Source organism: Chenopodium album, chromosome 23, assembly GCF_948465745.1.
Source record: "Chenopodium album chromosome 23, dcCheAlbu1.1, whole genome shotgun sequence".
Taxonomy (NCBI): domain Eukaryota; kingdom Viridiplantae; phylum Streptophyta; class Magnoliopsida; order Caryophyllales; family Amaranthaceae; genus Chenopodium; species Chenopodium album.
In genome coordinates this window covers 27,963,070-27,980,468 of record NC_137856.1, presented here as the reverse complement: position 1 = coordinate 27,980,468, position 17,399 = coordinate 27,963,070, and the positions used below count along the sequence as shown (strand labels likewise).

Genomic DNA, 17,399 nt, shown 5'->3' with positions numbered 1-17,399 from the left:
ATTTTCGTTAACATGTCATAATCACATGTTTAACACGGAATTTAACTTAACCAGATGCTTAGAACCCCATGTCACATGTTTGCTATTATCATAACTTAGTTAGTCTTTGATTAGGCAAATAATATTGTGTACATGAAGGCGCCGAAATTTTGTTGTCCATATTATCCTATAATAATTAGTCTCTCCAACAGCACAAATGTCTTTGCTTTAAGTCTCAGGAAATTTCAATTTCTTGTTCTTTCTTTCAATAACTAAAGTCCAAATTGGAACGTTCAAAGTTTGTCTTTATCAATTAACAATTGCAACAAATGGGAAAGGCAGTCTTGATCATAGAATTGGTACCACTCCAAGTTTGATTACAGGTTGTAATTAATGTTCATACCCTTTATCCAAAGGCATGTCAAATACTAAAGTATGGTTATTATCTTCTCTCTTATTTCTCGGTCAATAGTTATCGTTTATATGTGTGAGATTGATCAATCACTTCATTTGATTAGAAACTTTTTTCTTAAATACGTGGAGGAATATGTTAAGCTCTCAAGTTTTCAAACATACCGAGTTTTGAGATGGTATTCTCTCGCTCAACCAATTGTTTATAACCCCACTAAATAATTATTTTGCATAGTATGACCTTAAATTTATATGAAAATGTTCAATGTACTCGTATATGTCATTTCATGCAAATTATTTTGCCATTTTACTATAAATTATCAAGATAAATTAGTTATAAATTCAAATTTTAACACGAAAATTGCAAGGGAAATTCTTTACAAGAATGAAGGCAAGCATTAAAGATCAATATAGAGAATCAACTTTCACACTCATATAGCTATTAATTTATTTTAAGGAAAATAGTTGAATGAAATAATTAAGCACATGCATAGTCTTCTCAAATAACACATATGAGTGTCTCAAATTAATAGATTAACAGAGAGTTAAAGTTTATATGCGAGGGTACTTTGCCCAAATAATTTGGGAAAGAAATCTCCTTGGACTTGTGAGCTGGAGTGTCTTTCCTGCTTGGTCTAGGCCCGTATTGATTGATCTTAAGACTATGATCATAACTTAATATATTTTGGTAATAGGCTAATGGCAACATATAAAGGAAATTTAAAATTCATCCTCATAGTCCCTTGTTTTCTCAATATAGTTGCAATCATGTCTTGTTGAAAATGCATTTCAATATCTATCTTAAGTAGGAGTAAACTACAATTTAGCATTCAAATTAGATTAAGGGTCTGTTCACATTTACTTAATTTCAGTTCAGTTCAGTTCAGTTCAGCTTCTAATTTCCTTGTCTCATGAAATATTCATTTCAGCTTAGTTCAGTTCAACTGCAATCAGTTCAGTTCAGCTCAGTTCAGTAAATGTGAACAGGCCCTAAATTCCGTACCATGCACGGTAATTTAACTATTTAAAATACTATTCGTATATTTTACAATAAGTAGTAGATGTCATCTTGAAAGAAAAAAAACATTAGAGGAAAAAATAGTTTCAGGAAGTGATACAAGTCATTTATAGAGTCTGTTTCTTCCTATTGTATGGTTTAATATTATGGTATAGATGGAATAATATGCATATAAAATAATAATTTATACAATAAAAGATATGGAAAATATGTGATTCACACACATATATATTTTTTTAAAAGTGAATCACAATTTAATGATTTAATTAATATATACTTCCTCTGTTTTCTTTTAGAGGCAACACACCCTTTAACGCGGTAATTAAGAAAGGTGGGGTTTACATGATATAATAAACTTTAAAATAGGATGAGTGGTTGTTAGGAGTGTTATTTAGTGGGCCATGTGCTTTAAATAAGGGATATAATATAGTTTTTCCCTAAAGTAACTTTCCTTTTATAGTTTGTTGCAAGTATTGTGACATTTCCTTTTTAGGGAAGTGTTTCAAGTAAAAGAAAACCGAGGAAGTATACATATAAAGTATATATTACAATAAGAAGTTTAAAAATTGTCCTCCAAAAAAAAAAAGTTGAAAAAAGAATACAAAAAAAGGATTTTGTAGAGAAAATAGCACCAAAAAGTAACACATGTCATTCTTGATGTTTGTTTTAGTATTATGTTATTATTGATGGTTGATTAACTATTATTAATCTATTACTTTTACTTGACTTAAGAATTTTACTACTAGCTACAATACATTTTTTTATTAACATCTTGGATACCATTGTCGGAGTCCAACCGATCATACAACTATGTATAATTGGACGAAAAGAATTATTGAGAATTCTAAGAATGTTTTAATTAGCCTCAAATATAATACTATATGATTATAATGTACAAAATGAATGTTGATGATTCTCTATGAATATGATAATGTACAAAATGAATGTTGATTAATATTAATGTACGTAATTGATAATATATTGCTAATTGATATATGTAAATACTAAATAGTAAATAATCTTTTGAATTTTTTTGTGATTATTTTGTATATCTCGGTCCTTTGACCAATTATACTAATTTGTACGTGCATGAAGACATTTTACAGTTGGCTGTGTGCCAGTGTCCTTTTCATATCTTTGAGGCCTTATCTCAAAACTCTTCAATTCCTAGCTTTCATGATTATGCTCGAGCTCGAAAATATTCACAAAACGAAGGTAATGCCAATAAATCGATATCATTAAGAAAATGCGTTGTTTATCAAATGAATTTCGGATACTATCTCCGTTTCAAATTATTTGTAATTACAACAATTTGACATATAATATGCGTAAAAGTGTCCAATCGTTCTAAATAAATTGAATCGGAGGTAGTATGATAATTAAAAAAAGGTGTTGAAAAGCAGGAAGTAAAAAAAGGAGTATCAATTAACCTTGATGCCTATATATTGCTTGGAAAACTTATCAAAATGTATATACTATATAGAGACATAGAGTAGTGCAAGGAATTTTTTTTTTAATTTTATTTTTTAAATTAACTAATTTTAAAATTAAAATAAATAAAATAATACCTTTACGTGCATCCAATGTAAGAATATGTATCGAAATTCGGTTAAAATTTGTAACTATGAGTTTTTTAAAAGTACAAATAAACTATTATACTAAAACTAACAAGATACTTTAATATTGTTAGTATTATTAGTCCATACTCATATTAATTTGTACATTAATATGGTAAGCCTCCCTTTTCCCTCCCCCACACCCACGCCCACACGGCCACAGCCCATAAATATTTGTACGGATCGGACAATGAGAGCAATATGTTTAAAATTGGTTAAGATATGGTGAATTAATGACGATTTACATGACCATAGTGTTTACATATGGGACTTATGGGTGAGGATACAACATGTCATTAATTTTTAATTATAGTATGGTCACAACTCATAAGGCCCCTCCATGTCTAATAACTTGCCTAAGGCTATTAAAACAAGACCAAAGATGCCAATAATTTTTTTTTTTTTAAAAAAAAAAACAAACAAACAAACAAAATTAGATGCCCCATACTAGGTCGGCGAGTAGACCGAGTATCTTCATATGCGAACATTTTCAACTTTTGTAGTATGATACTAATCAATAGTCACGTTATTAATTGCCCTTTTAAACGGAATTATTAGACAAATCAATATATATTGTCCAAATTCCTCAACTAAAACCCCCCTCCCGCTTGTAAGAATTATGCCTTGAATCAGGTTTAGGAAAAGTGTTGGGAGGCACACCTGATCAAAAAACTCTTAAAGATTCGCTAATTAGTATCACGCCTGTGCCAGGCTAGGTTGATGAAGTTAGCTTTTGAGCTCTCTCTGCCTCAATATCATCAGGTAGCCCATGCCCTATATATAATATATATATATATATATATATATATATATATATATATATATATATATATATATATATATATATATATATATAAACCCCTTTAGGTTAGTTTATCCTAGCCGGCGCATCATTCACAAAAAATTAGACTTGTCAATTGTGCAAGGTCATTACACTACCTAAGTTCATAAAGAGAAATATGTCCGATAATCTGATATTTGTCAATCATTCTATATTCTGTTGATCGAATTTTAATATATGTTTTCCTTAATATTAATAAAACTATTATTCTTGTTGTTAGATTTCGGGAAAACTCCTCAATCTGGAGTGTGTACCATTGATCAAATATATAGAGTTTACAACGCTAGGCCTAATCACGTTAGGAATCCTAGATACGATAAACATACAAAATATACAAATAATATATCCTAATCTATGACAAATATTATCCTAAGTATAATATCTATCACACCCCCGCAGTCGTAGCAGGAGGAGGTCGTACGCTAAGACTGGACCTAAAATCCAGAAATAGATCTCGTGGTAGGCCTTTAGTGAAAATGTTCGCAAACTGATATCTAGTAGGAACATGTAAAACCCGTACTTCCCCCAAAGCAACCTTCTCTCGAACAAAATGAATATCCATCTCCACATGTTTGGTGCGTTGGTGTTGTACCGGGTTGCCAGAAAGGTAGATAGCACTGACATTATCACAATAAACAATAGTAGCCTGCCGCAGAGGACAATGTAACTCAAGTAATAAATTACGAAGCCAACACGCCTCAGAGACAACATTTGCGACGCCTCGATATTCTGCTTCTGCACTCGATTTAGACAAAGTATGTTGACGCTTAGATGACCAAGACACGAGGTTGTCCCCAAGGAAACAACAATAGCTCGAAGTAGAACGCCGGGTATCGGGACAACCTCCCCAGTCAGCGTCAGTGTAAGTAATCAATCGATGAGAAACAGTAGGATATGTAGGAGTCTATAGGTACTACGCAGCGGAAATAACATATATGAATCATATTCAATAAAGTACCTAATCCCAAGAATCGCATGCATAACACACAAGACACATAATCATACCTTTGAAGCGTGAATTCCACGAAGCTATTCGACAGGCAAATCAGGGAGAGAATAGAGCCCCAAGTGTTGCTCCTCTACTTAGTCCACGAGATTTGAACGAGCCGTCCACCAATACTAGATTGGTCGAGTGATTGAGGAAAACCGCGATCACCACCTTTTTGGACAACCGACCACCGCACGAACCACCACCACCACGAGACACCACCGGCGCCGGGAGGAGGAGAGAGACGTGAGAGAGGGAGTATGAGAGGGGTTGGTTTCGTGTTTGCTAATTAGGGTTTGATCTAAATGATCAGTTAATTCCTTTTTTGCAAACCTAGGCACCTAGTCTATTTATAATCTCATTATAATTAGACTAGGGCTTGAGGCCCAAAACCCTCTTCTAATCCCCTTATGGCCGGCCACCTAGAGTGATGAGGCCCATGATGGGCCTCGTCCTCTAACGCTCGATCTAGCCCCTTTGTGTGACCTTATAGGATCCGTCCAATTGGGCTTTGGCCTATTTTACTAGTCCAAAGATCGTAAGTACCTCTAGCTATGGCAAAACGACGACCCAAATGTCCGGACTTAATTATCTCCATAATTTGATCCAATTATATATCTAGTAATTGCACACGACGAAGACATAACTCCTTCAGGATATAAGTGTAAACCGTGATCAATGGTACCCTGAACATAACGCAGAATGCGTTTTAATGCCTCATAGTGAGGTTCCCGGGGATCATGCATGAATAGACACACCTATTGTATCGCATAAGAAATATCTGGCCTGGTAAAAGTAAGATACTGAAGAGCACCTGCTAAACTGCGATACAAAGTAGGATCCCGAAAAGGCGGTCCTGCATCTGCACTAAGTTTGGACTTAGTGTCAACTGGAGTAGCTGCAGGCTTACAAGAGGCCATACCTGCACGCTCTAAAATCTCCTGTGCATACTTTTCCTGTGAAAGTAGCATATAAGAGGGTTTGCGGGTCACCGCAATCCCCAAAAAATAACTCAAGGGACCCAAGTCAGACATAGGAAACTCAGTTTGCAACTGAGAAATAAATCCTGTACGCAACCTGTCAGATGAGGTAGCTAAAATAATATCATCAACATATAAGAGCAAATATGCCATATCATCACCCTGCCGGAAAATAAAAAGAGAGTTGTCACTCTTGGAAATGAAAAATCCCAATTTAACTAGAAAATTTGCAAAGCGTTGGTACCAAGCTCTGGGAGCTTGTTTCAAACCATAGAGAGCCCTGCGGAGCCGACAAACATGAGTAGGAGCCCTCCGATCAACAAAGCCCGGAGGTTGATGCATATAAACAGTTTCCTGCAAATCACCATGTAAAAAGGCATTTTTGACATCTAGTTGATGTATCGACCACTTTTTAGCCAAAGCTAAACTGAGAACAGTACGAATAGTGGCCGGTTTAACTACCGGACTGAACGTCTCATCACAATCCACACCAACTTCCTGCGACCTGCCATCACATACAAGACGAGCTTTGTGTCTTTCAAGGTCACCATTAGACTTGTATTTATGCTTAAAAAGCCACATACAATTAACAACATTCACCCCCGTAGGCCTAGGCACCAACTTCCATGTCCCTGTCTTAATTAAAGCACTATACTCATCATTCATCGCCGCATTCCAATTTTGGTCATTTAAAGCTTGTTTATATGATTTTGGAAGTGGTGATTTTATGTGAGGTGGTCCCGAGTTTTGAACGGTTAGGTTGCAATACTTAGGATTGGGCTTAAAAATACCCCTTTGACTACGGGTGACACGGGGGGAGGGAGGTGGTGGCCGAGTGGGCTGAAGAGGTGGTACGCCACGCAGGGGTGGCGGAGTGTAATGAGGAGTGGCTGGGCTGTGAGGCTGGGCCAGGAGAGGAGTACACGGGCTCCCTGCAATTGGGCCGCGTGTGTGGTGTGGTGAGGTATGGGGAGAGTTTGGTTCTGGGTGGGCCGCTGGTGTTCCAGCGTTCGCTGGCCCAGTCCAGTGAAGGGGGGGAGTTCCTGCTTGGGCCGAAGGAAGACCAGCGCACGCTGGCCCATGTTGCTGGTCCGGCTGGGCTGGCGGATTTGGGCCAGATGTGCGTGTGGTTTGAGATGGACTTGGGGTTGGATTATGAAGCTGATTTCGTAGGTAGTGGTGGGTGAGCAATGGAGATTGTTCATCAAATCCTAGAAAATCATAATCCGAAAGTTTATATTGAGCCAAATTCTTATATGGAAAAGATGACTCATCAAACACCACATGCCTAGACAGAATGATTTTATTTGTTGTAAGGTCAAGACACTTATAGCCACGGTGATTAGAGGGGTAGCCTAGGAAGACACATGGAGTGGATTTTGGAGCAAGCTTGTTAGGAGCAGTTGAGGCCAAATTTGGGAAACAAAGACAACCAAAAACTCTTAAATGATCATAAGAAGGGTTTTTGCGAAAGAGAGCTTGAGCCGGGGTCAAGTTGTTTAAGGACTTGGTTGGCAAAATATTCAAAAGATAGGTAGCGGTCTCTAAAGCATGAACCCAAAAGATCGGAGGAAGAGAGGCATGGAATAGCAAAGTGCGCTTGACATTATTAATGGTGCGAATCATACATTCGGCTTTGCCGTTTTGGGAAGATGTGTGAGGGCATGAGAATCTAAAAACCATTCCATTATCTAGACAAAATTTTTTAAACGGATCATTGTCGAATTCACGACCATGGTCACTTTGAAAGCATTTAATAGGTCTTTCAAATTGAGTTTGCACATATTGTCTAAAGGTAAGAAAACATTGGAAAGCTTGAGATTTAGAAGCCAATGGAATTGCCCAAACATAACGAGTGAAATCATCAAGAAGAACCAAATAATATTTGTGACCATTACTACTACGAATAGGAGATGTCCACAAATCGGCATGAATAATATCAAAAGCACAATAAGTTTTACTATTCGAATTATTAAACGGAAGTCTAACATGTTTCCCTATTGGACAAGAATTACAAAAATTGGAGTGATGCTCCTTATTGTATTCAATAAAATTATTGCTCCTAAGAAAGCTTAAAGAGGGTGCTCCCGGATGTCCTAGACGATCATGCCAAGTAGAAGGAGCGACTGTGGTGAGAGAAGTGGCAAGACATGCACTTGGGTTATTGGTGGTGATAGGATAGAGGTCCCCGGAACTATTGCATCTGGTGATTACCCTCCCCGTTCGTAGGTCCTTCACAGAAAAACCATTAGGGTCAAACTCAATAGAAACCGAATTATCAGAAGTAAATTTACGAACAGAAATAAGGTTTTTAATGATTTGGGGGGCAAGGAGTACATCTTTTAGAGCTAAGGGTTTGTTCGGGAATTTAGCATGACCATAACCAATAATTGGAATGCGATGACCATTGCCTACTAAAATATGATTATTAGTGCTTAAATTAAACAGGGGAAGAAGATTACCGGAAGTATGAGTCATGTGGGAGGTGGCTCCCGAATCCATATACCATCCATTATCCGATGTGGATAACCCCGAGGAAGAGTAAGCACTACCAAGTTCCGTTGGAGTCATGGGCGGACCAAGCATGGGTGACCCAACATAATATGACTGTTGTTGTGGACTTGGAGTATTGGGCCTATGCTGAAGATGGCCTGAAGTGGGAAACGGTGCCGGTGGGATGGCCCACTGTTGAGGCCAGTAAAACTGCTGTTGGGGCCAGGCCCAATTCTGGCCTATTGGGCCCGTTTGTTGCGAGCCCTGCTGCTGGCCTTGTTGTTGTTGCGAGGCCTGTTGCTGTGAAGACTCGCCACGGCTTTGGGACTGACCACCACAACCCTGGCCGCGACCCTTTCCGCGACCACCCTTTCCTCCGCCGCGGCCACGACCAGTCCCACCACTGCGGCCACCACCAGTCGCCGGCGACTAGTCAGAAGGTGGCGCCGAGCTCTGCTGTGCGACGAAAGAAGAGGCAGGGGAGCTGTTCTCGGTGTTGCGACACGACTCCTCCAGAAGAAGTCGAGAACGGGCGGTGTTGAAGGAAGGTAGGGGGTCCGTCTGTGCAATCATAGTAGCGACGGTGTCGTAATCGGTCTTGTTTAGTCTGGCCACCATACGGAGGACTAACTTTTGATCGGAAATCGGTTGATCGACATTCGCTAATTGATCGGCAATGCTTTTTAGCTGCTGACAGAATGCGGTGACGTTCTGGAAGCCGTCTAGATGAATTGCATTCAACTGAGTTTCGAGATATACCGCCCTCGTGCTCTTGTTGTCTTGAAAGATGTCCTTGATACGATCCCATGTCTCTTGGGCAGTAGACTTCCTACCAAGTATTGTTTCAAGAAGATCCTTCGATATGGTGCCATAGATCCATTGCTTAACGATGGCGTCAAGCCGTTTCCACAGAGTGTCAGAAATATATGAAGGTCGTGGAGTGTTAGAGTCAATGTGGTCTAGAACATCATAAGCGCAGACATGATTCTCAAATAATTCAACCCAGCTTGAGTATTGAACTTTCTCATAATTTAGTGTAAGGGGAATAGAATTTTTGATGTTGGTCACGGTGAGAGCGGGGTGGAACTCAGGTGTAGAGGGTGGAGGAGGTGGCGGTGGTGGCGTGTCACCATCCTTGGCCATGGTTGAGAGTCGGTGACAGAGTTAGGGTAAAAGCGGAAGCAAGAAAAAATAAAATAAAAAATTAATTTTTGGTGAAAAAAATTAATCGGATCGAAAACCTAAAGCTGTGATACCATGTTAGATTTCGGGAAAACTCCTCAATCTGGAGTGTATACCATTGATCAAATATATAGAGTTTACAACGCTAGGCCTAATCACGTTAGGAATCCTAGATACGATAAACATACAAAATATACAAATAATATATCCTAATCTATGACAAATATTATCCTAAGTATAATATCTATCACTTGTGTTGCATGCCTATGGAAATAACCAACACATTGTTGGTGAACCACATTATAAATCTGTGAGTTTCTTGTTTGATTTTACATGCGTTATTTATGTCTTTCTCGCATCCATTATAACACCTTTATTAACTATTATTACATACTACCTCCGTTTCTTTTTAGTTGACACGTATTCCTTTTTAGGAAGTTTCTTTTTAGTTGACACGTTTCTTTTTTGGGTAAATTTTTTACCTTACATTTACAAGCTACCCCACTTGCTTTTTCATTCTCTATCACTCTCTCTCCTCTCTCCTTAATATATGTGCCTAAATCAAACGTGTCAACTAAATAGAAACGGAGGAAGTATATAGTTTTCCATATAAAAGTCATTCCCAAACACAATGTTAGATAACTATACAAAGGATATACTTTTTTAAAATCAAATCAAAGAAAAGAAATTATCAAGCTAAGCTTTGAACGATATGCAAATACAAGTTATACAGCTAATCAAATCAATAAATGTTGCTATAATCACGTGTAAATGCAAGGAGGCTGTAAAAAATTGCATGCATGTGTTTCTTACATCCCACTTTGTTTTTTTATTCGAATAATCTTAGTATACAATATATAAGTTTCTTTTCAATTTAAAGTTCTTATTGTTTGTGTCTTAAATCTTTAGCAACTCCTCAAATTTCACTTTGTTGGACGCTTCAAGAAATCCGCCAGCTGGGGCAACTCTTACAAATTAAAAGTTACATTATGACACTATTCTGAAAGTGGATAAAGATTAAGGAGAAATTCTCAAGATTGAGTACAAAAGGCACACTCAATAGCAATTAAATTGTTTAAGTACAAAAGATTAAGTTTTACAGTTGTACAAAATTTATTTTTTTATATTTATATACTTATTTTTAAGAGAAATTGTTCAGTGTACGTACCTCCAAGATTTAGAAAAAATACATTGTGTACCCTTAATTCTTCCAAATTAAATGCACCATATACCCCTGAAACTAAATGCACATATCATTGACTTATTATCAAACTAAGGGCTTATTCTGATTTATTGAATTGAATTGAACTGAACTAATTGGAGCTGAATAGAGCTGAACTGAATTGTTTATGAGAGAAGAAAATTAGGAACTGAACTAATCTGCACTGAACTAATTGGAGCTAAACTAAACTGAAATTAAGCTGAAGAGAACAAGCCGTAAATCATGCCCACACACTCACTCCCTTTTAGTACTTTATATTTATGTAGTAAAGGCGTGTAAAAGTGTAAATTACATATAAAAATTTGAATTCCACTAATCATTCTAAATCCTAAACTTTTTGGGTGTTAGTATTTGATTTATTGATTAAGTTTAATTACTTGATAATTAAATATTTTAGCATTACATGCAATAGCATGACACTAAAATAGTTAAATAGAATCTAATGCTTAGGGGGTCTCAATCTAATACAATTAACATTTGGTATGAGTCTAGGGATATTTGGTACATTTGAAACTTTTTAGGGGCACAAGGTGCATTTTAGTACTTTACTAAACCTTAAAGGTACACGGAGTAATTTTCCTATTTTTAATTATTTAATTTTTGGGGTAGTATTTAAAATAAATAAAAGTCAAATTTTAGTGCTTTAAAGGGTGATTATTTACAATTTTTCATAATGATGATGTTGCTTTGCTCTTATGGCCTAATGTAAGGATTACATTAGGCAAAGCTTTACAAATTTAAAATTAAACGTTCATGCTATATTGCTATAAATACATCCTTGTACTAAATTACAGTTCTTCAAAAAAAAAAAAAAAAAAAAAAATTCAAAAAAAAAAAAAATAAGATAAAATAAAATACGGAGTACTCCATAATAAATTACAGTTGCAGATCTTTGTCCTGCAATATTCTTAATTAATAATGTTAGTTCTGTTTAAAGAAGTCATGTGTTAATTTCTTAATTTATGGCATGGGTCGGTCGGTTCAGGAGTCAACATATACACTAATTATGTGATTAGTTAACGAGGTAAAGGCACAAGACACAGGGCACAGAACTACAGACTGACCAAATTATTAACACTAATTACATGTACTTTGTAGTTTGTATTTAAGACATTGTTAATTAACATTATTGTTTTTTGGAATGGTGCATTGATAATGCTCCAAATATAGAGAAGTTCTTGGAAAATTGTGTCATTGTGTGTTTGTGTCAGTCTGCTCAATCTAGTTTCATTCAAATTGTCTCCTCTAACAAAAATACACACTCTTACAAAAATATTGTCATTCAATTCAAACATTCAAATACTCGAGTAAAGGCGGGAACCTGAAGTATAAAACATGCACCGTCAACCAATAACCTACATTTTCTATTACTCCGTATCAATTTGCACAAAGTCATAAATACGTTGTTGGTTTAGCATAAAGTTAAACACAAGAACGGAATTAAGGGCCTGTTTTGATTGACTGAATTGAGCTGAAGTGAACTAAACTGAAATGAACTGAACTGAACTTATTGGAGCTGAACTGAACTGAATATTTTATGAGTGAAGGAAATTAAGAACTGAATTGAATTGAATTGAATTGAAAATAATCTGAAGAGGACAAACCCTAACTTATGTTATTTTGACTCACTCAAATCATGTCTACTCTTAACTTGAGTGTTATTAATCATATGTGATGGTTCAGTGAACCACAAGGTAGTGAATAGGGGCAATTGAGAAATATGATTAGGATCCTGCTGTTAAGAAATTAAACTAGAGTTGTGATGGATTAATGTTTCAGTGTCAAATTTTCACGTGTCACATGTTCTACGTACCTCCTGTAATTTAACAAGTCATATATAATAAACCGCATTCCAATAAAAGAATTGAACATGGGATAAAAATATATAATATTAAGTGTTTCATTATAAGGAATCAAGAAAACAATATAAAGTAGAAATCCCGTAATTAATCAACCAAGCCATTTAATACACAATTCTAACAACTACTTATGTACTTGACTGGCATCAATCTATTTAATAAGAATTGAAAATTACCAACCTCGATATATATAAAATTTCATAATGAATTACAAGTTATGAAGTCGGATTGGGTCAACTTTCGCAAGCTCTAGAGATTGAACAATATCATTATCATATGATGTTGAAGTCCTTGCATGAAAATAAGTTGAAGTGGAGAAGGGCGCAAAGAGAGGCACGTTGTGGACGATAATTATAGGGCAGGGGCACGGGGTTTTTGCGTAAGATTGATAGTTTCCTCAACAACTTGTACTTTGTAGTTGTATTGCATGTGCAAATACACACCCAACTCATCTTCTCATACAAATTTATGTGATATCACACGTATATGCGTCACCTTGTCTTAATTATTTTATAAGGCGTAATGCTATACGTAGCCCTTAGGGCTACATATAAGCATTAAATTTACTCTTGAAAAATGTATAAAGTTAGGAATTCATGACAAAAACACACGCAAATCGGTGTAATTAGTGTGATTTTGTCGTGATTTTCTAAATTTAAACAATTTTTTAGAGTAAATTAAATGTTTATATGTAGCCCTAAGGGCTATGTATAGCATTTTCCTAAATAATAAATATAAGAAGTACGGAGTATAATATTAATAATACTACGAACTTTGAGATAAAACGTAGAGTATTCATTAGGAGTAATTGCTGATTTAGTAATAAATGGTACCACTTACACCATCCTGTAATCAATGATGTAATCATCCAATAATATCCAATACCATCATTATTGTATATTTGTATATATAGACCTATTTGCCACTCGTGAATGGATTAAAATAGGGTATGGAATGGGTTTTCTAGTTAACATTTCATTATTTATTATTTATAGAGACTATTTTTATTCTCTCTTATTTTTAAAAAAATTGAGTTTATAGCTAAAGGTTTAACATTATTGGATTATAAATAAAATAATGAATTTTATTAAATTTTATATTGAAAACAAGATTTTATTAAGTTTAACGTTGCTACAAATTATAGTAGTATTGTTTATTGTGTTCAATATGTAAGAAATTAAATTTGAATTAACTATTTTGGTGGAAGTTGACTTTATTTTTTTAGCAATACTTAGACCCTGTTCATTTCACATTATTTTGCTGAACTAAATTATTTTTACAGAACTGAAATTATCTTTGTTGAACTAAAATTAATTTTACTGAATTGAAATTAGCTTTCTTGAACTTAAATTATTTTAACTAAACTGAAATTATTTTTTCTGAACGAATTATTTTACTGAACTGAATTTATTTTTGTTGAATTGAAATTATTTTACTAATTTTCTATTATAATTCTTCTTCAAAGTTAGTGATTTTTACTGAAGTGAAATTAATTTTGCCGAATTAAATTTATTTTTATTGAATTGAAGTTTTTATATATTGAATATTTTTTTTCCAAGATGAAGTGAATAGGGCCATATATTCACCGTTTTTCGACTTTTAATTAAATTATATATTAAAGATATCTTGTAATCTTAATGCTTATTTTTATTGACCGGAATATATTTAGTTTTATAAATTAATTAAAACTAAATTAATATTGAATACAAATAAAAGTATTTGTGTTTTCCTTATGACCTGTGAAGAGAAAATGAGCTAGTACATAACTCTTTTTCTAAATTGTGTTTGGCTTTGTTCAACTTATTCGATCGGATCAGGTAATTTAAGTTGATATATATCACTTTAATTCATGAAAATTATGTATTATTTAAGTTTAACTCACACCTAATGAAATTAATGTCTAATAAGTTCATATAAGCTCATTTAGAAAAAATATAAGTTCCTAATAAGCCGTATAAGCGAAAATCATCAACCGAATAAAACACACCTTCAATCAAATATTTTGGTACCAACAATATGCAAGCTATCACCAAGTTATAAAAATAGCAAATGTCCATATATATATTAGTAGTATTTTGAGTAAGCAATGATAGATAAGACTCTTTTAGTTTATGTTATATGTGTTCTTATAGAAGATAACAAGTCTTTATCACTTTCACTATTAATGAAGTTATGAGAAAAGGAAGTAAGATGTCAATCTCAATAGTTGTTAGGGCAATGTGCTAACTTATATCACCTTCGATCTTTGCCCCTATGGGTAGGAAATAGTCACTTGATCGATCGAACGATTTTGAATTATTGATTAATAGACATACACTAAATAATACCTTATCTTTAAGCTAATTACACATTAAATTTGATTTATGCTATAGATAATAAAATTGAAGTACAGAAAATTGCTATTATTTGAGGAAAATTCATTCGATTACTCTATCTAACTACTTTGATGTGATAGATAATAAAATTTATCAAATGAAAATAATTGATAATAGTAACTAACCCCCTTCATTAGTTTATGTAAACGATTTGACTTTCATAATTATGAATGAACTCAACTTTTAATTAATCTTAATGACTCAATCAATCTCAACCAAAATCATGTGGTTTAATTCATTACCATAAGCTAGATGTAATATTATCTACATTTTACTAAAAATTTTCAATACAAAGAAAAATAATGCATCTCATAAACATTTAAAACTTTTAATTTAATTTGTATTTTAATATTAAAACGTAACATCTACCTTTCAACTTGATCCTAGAAATTAAATTAGGATATTTCTCATCGATCTTGATCTATTATGTATTAGATCATGCATTATTCAAAGATATAGAGGATGGTGGATCAAGTGATCATCAAAGAGATGGGGAGAACTACAATCTTTTAGTTGCGTAAATTAAGAGATCACAATTAACCTCGAAAATAAAATACACTTTTTTTGGGGAAAATTGCGATCTTATTAATTAATCATGCATTTAAGAAAATTGTATGGTGTTTCAACAAGCAACTCTTGAGTAAGATTGTCTTATCATCCTACTAAATAGTCGTGATACATGAATAAATTGTAGATTTGACAAATTTGACAACTCTTTTTCGATCTTTATTACTAGGGAAATTTACAAGCTAAGTATTTAGATTTTGCCAACTTAATTTAATTTCATTTTATGTAAAAGAGATCATCCACGAATACACTTTCCTTATTTCACTAAATTTTGTTGTTCAATTTGTTTTTTTTTTCCAAATCCAAAATTAATTAAAAGAAAAGTACTTGTAATAAGTGAGAATGAATGTATACTTACCTACAAGTCATTTTAAACCAATCCAGCACGTCCATATATGTTATGGTTGAGTATTCTATATAGGAGAAAATAACCTTTCTGCATGAAGTCCATACGTAACTATATATTGCAACATTTTTTTTTAATAAATGTAGCTCTAAGGCCAAATTATGAGGGTTTTTCATTTTTCTTTTTTTTTTTTTTTTTTTTTTGAAGTAGTAATCATTCACAATTAATCTTCTTGAATGTTTTCTATAGTAAATGCTAAAAAACACAATAAAAATATATAAATATTTATAATTTGAAAACTAGCTATATGCTAGGGCATAAGAATAATCTAATAAGAGCTCGCATAATATATATAAAGTCAAAGATGAAGATGGTCAAAGTGAATGTTTGATCTCTATTGTGCAAGTCAACTCTAGATTAATATATTTGGTGTCCACTAACTACCTAAAATACTCTTACACTTGTAATTCTATTCACCTTTAAAATTTAATGTTTATGCTAATTTATGTAAAACGGGTGACATGTGTATAAAATTACATATACATAACGTGCATATAAATCTAGAATAAAGTTGGCACAACTAAAAAAAAACTCATGTGTAAAATTACATTTATATGACCAAAAGATACCCGATATAATCATCGTATAGAGTTGTCACTTTTTTTTTTTTTTTTTAAGTTGTTATTTTTTGCAAAATTTTACATTTTAAAATCACTCATAATAGGTAAAGGCCAGGTAACTATATAGTTAGTGATATTACCATGAAAAAAAATCTAAAAAAATCAATTTTATTACTCCCTTCGTTCCCAAAAGAACGACCCATTTGGCCTAATTTTTTTTTTTTTTTTTTTTTTTTTTTTTTTTTTTTTTTGTGTTTAGAGAGCCACAAGGCGGGGGTGAGAATCGATCCCAGGATCCCCTAGAACCGGGAGGAAAGCTCTAACCACTTGAGTTATCCCTCACTCTCTCTATTTGGCCTAATTTTAGTACTAAAAAGAATGACCCATTTGTTTTCCCAACATCTATTTTAAATTTAAAATCACAAAATTACCAATATATTCTCAAATATTTTTGTCATACAGCTCCTTCTCCCTATTTTACCCTTGTATTTTTTCAGATATTTGTGCCATCTCCTCTCTAAATTTCTAAACTTTTTTCTCTCTTCTGCCACCATTAATTTTTCTTGTGTTTTTCATACATTTGTACTTGCAAATTATTGATGACTCGTGTTTTGCCATACATTTGTACTTGCAAATTAAGTTTTTTAATACCCACGAAATCAATCCAAATGGGTCGTTCTTTCTGGGACGGAGGGAGTAGAAGTTATTTTTTCCAAACTTCATTATTAACTAAAATAAGTGAATTAAACAAGTAACTTTAATGTAATTCAACAAATAATGAGAGTAGTATTTAAATTACAAAATTTGAATACTCCATATTTCTGATGAGTTGCATACTTGCATTAAGTTCATACAATAGTATTTATACTTGTGTTCTTTAATAAAGTGGGGCAGTAAGTCTA

At 33.8% G+C, this 17,399-nt stretch overlaps 1 protein-coding gene across 1 annotated transcript; it reads right to left on the bottom strand.

Annotated features, from left to right (window-relative positions):
- Positions 1-8,755: 8,755 nt before the first annotated feature.
- LOC145607266 (uncharacterized) lies at positions 8,756-9,469 on the bottom strand. The gene has a single exon (XM_081662981.1). The coding sequence runs from the start codon at positions 9,467-9,469 to the stop codon at positions 8,756-8,758; it is 714 nt and encodes a 237-aa protein (XP_081519107.1).
- Between the last annotated feature and the right edge of the window lie 7,930 nt (positions 9,470-17,399).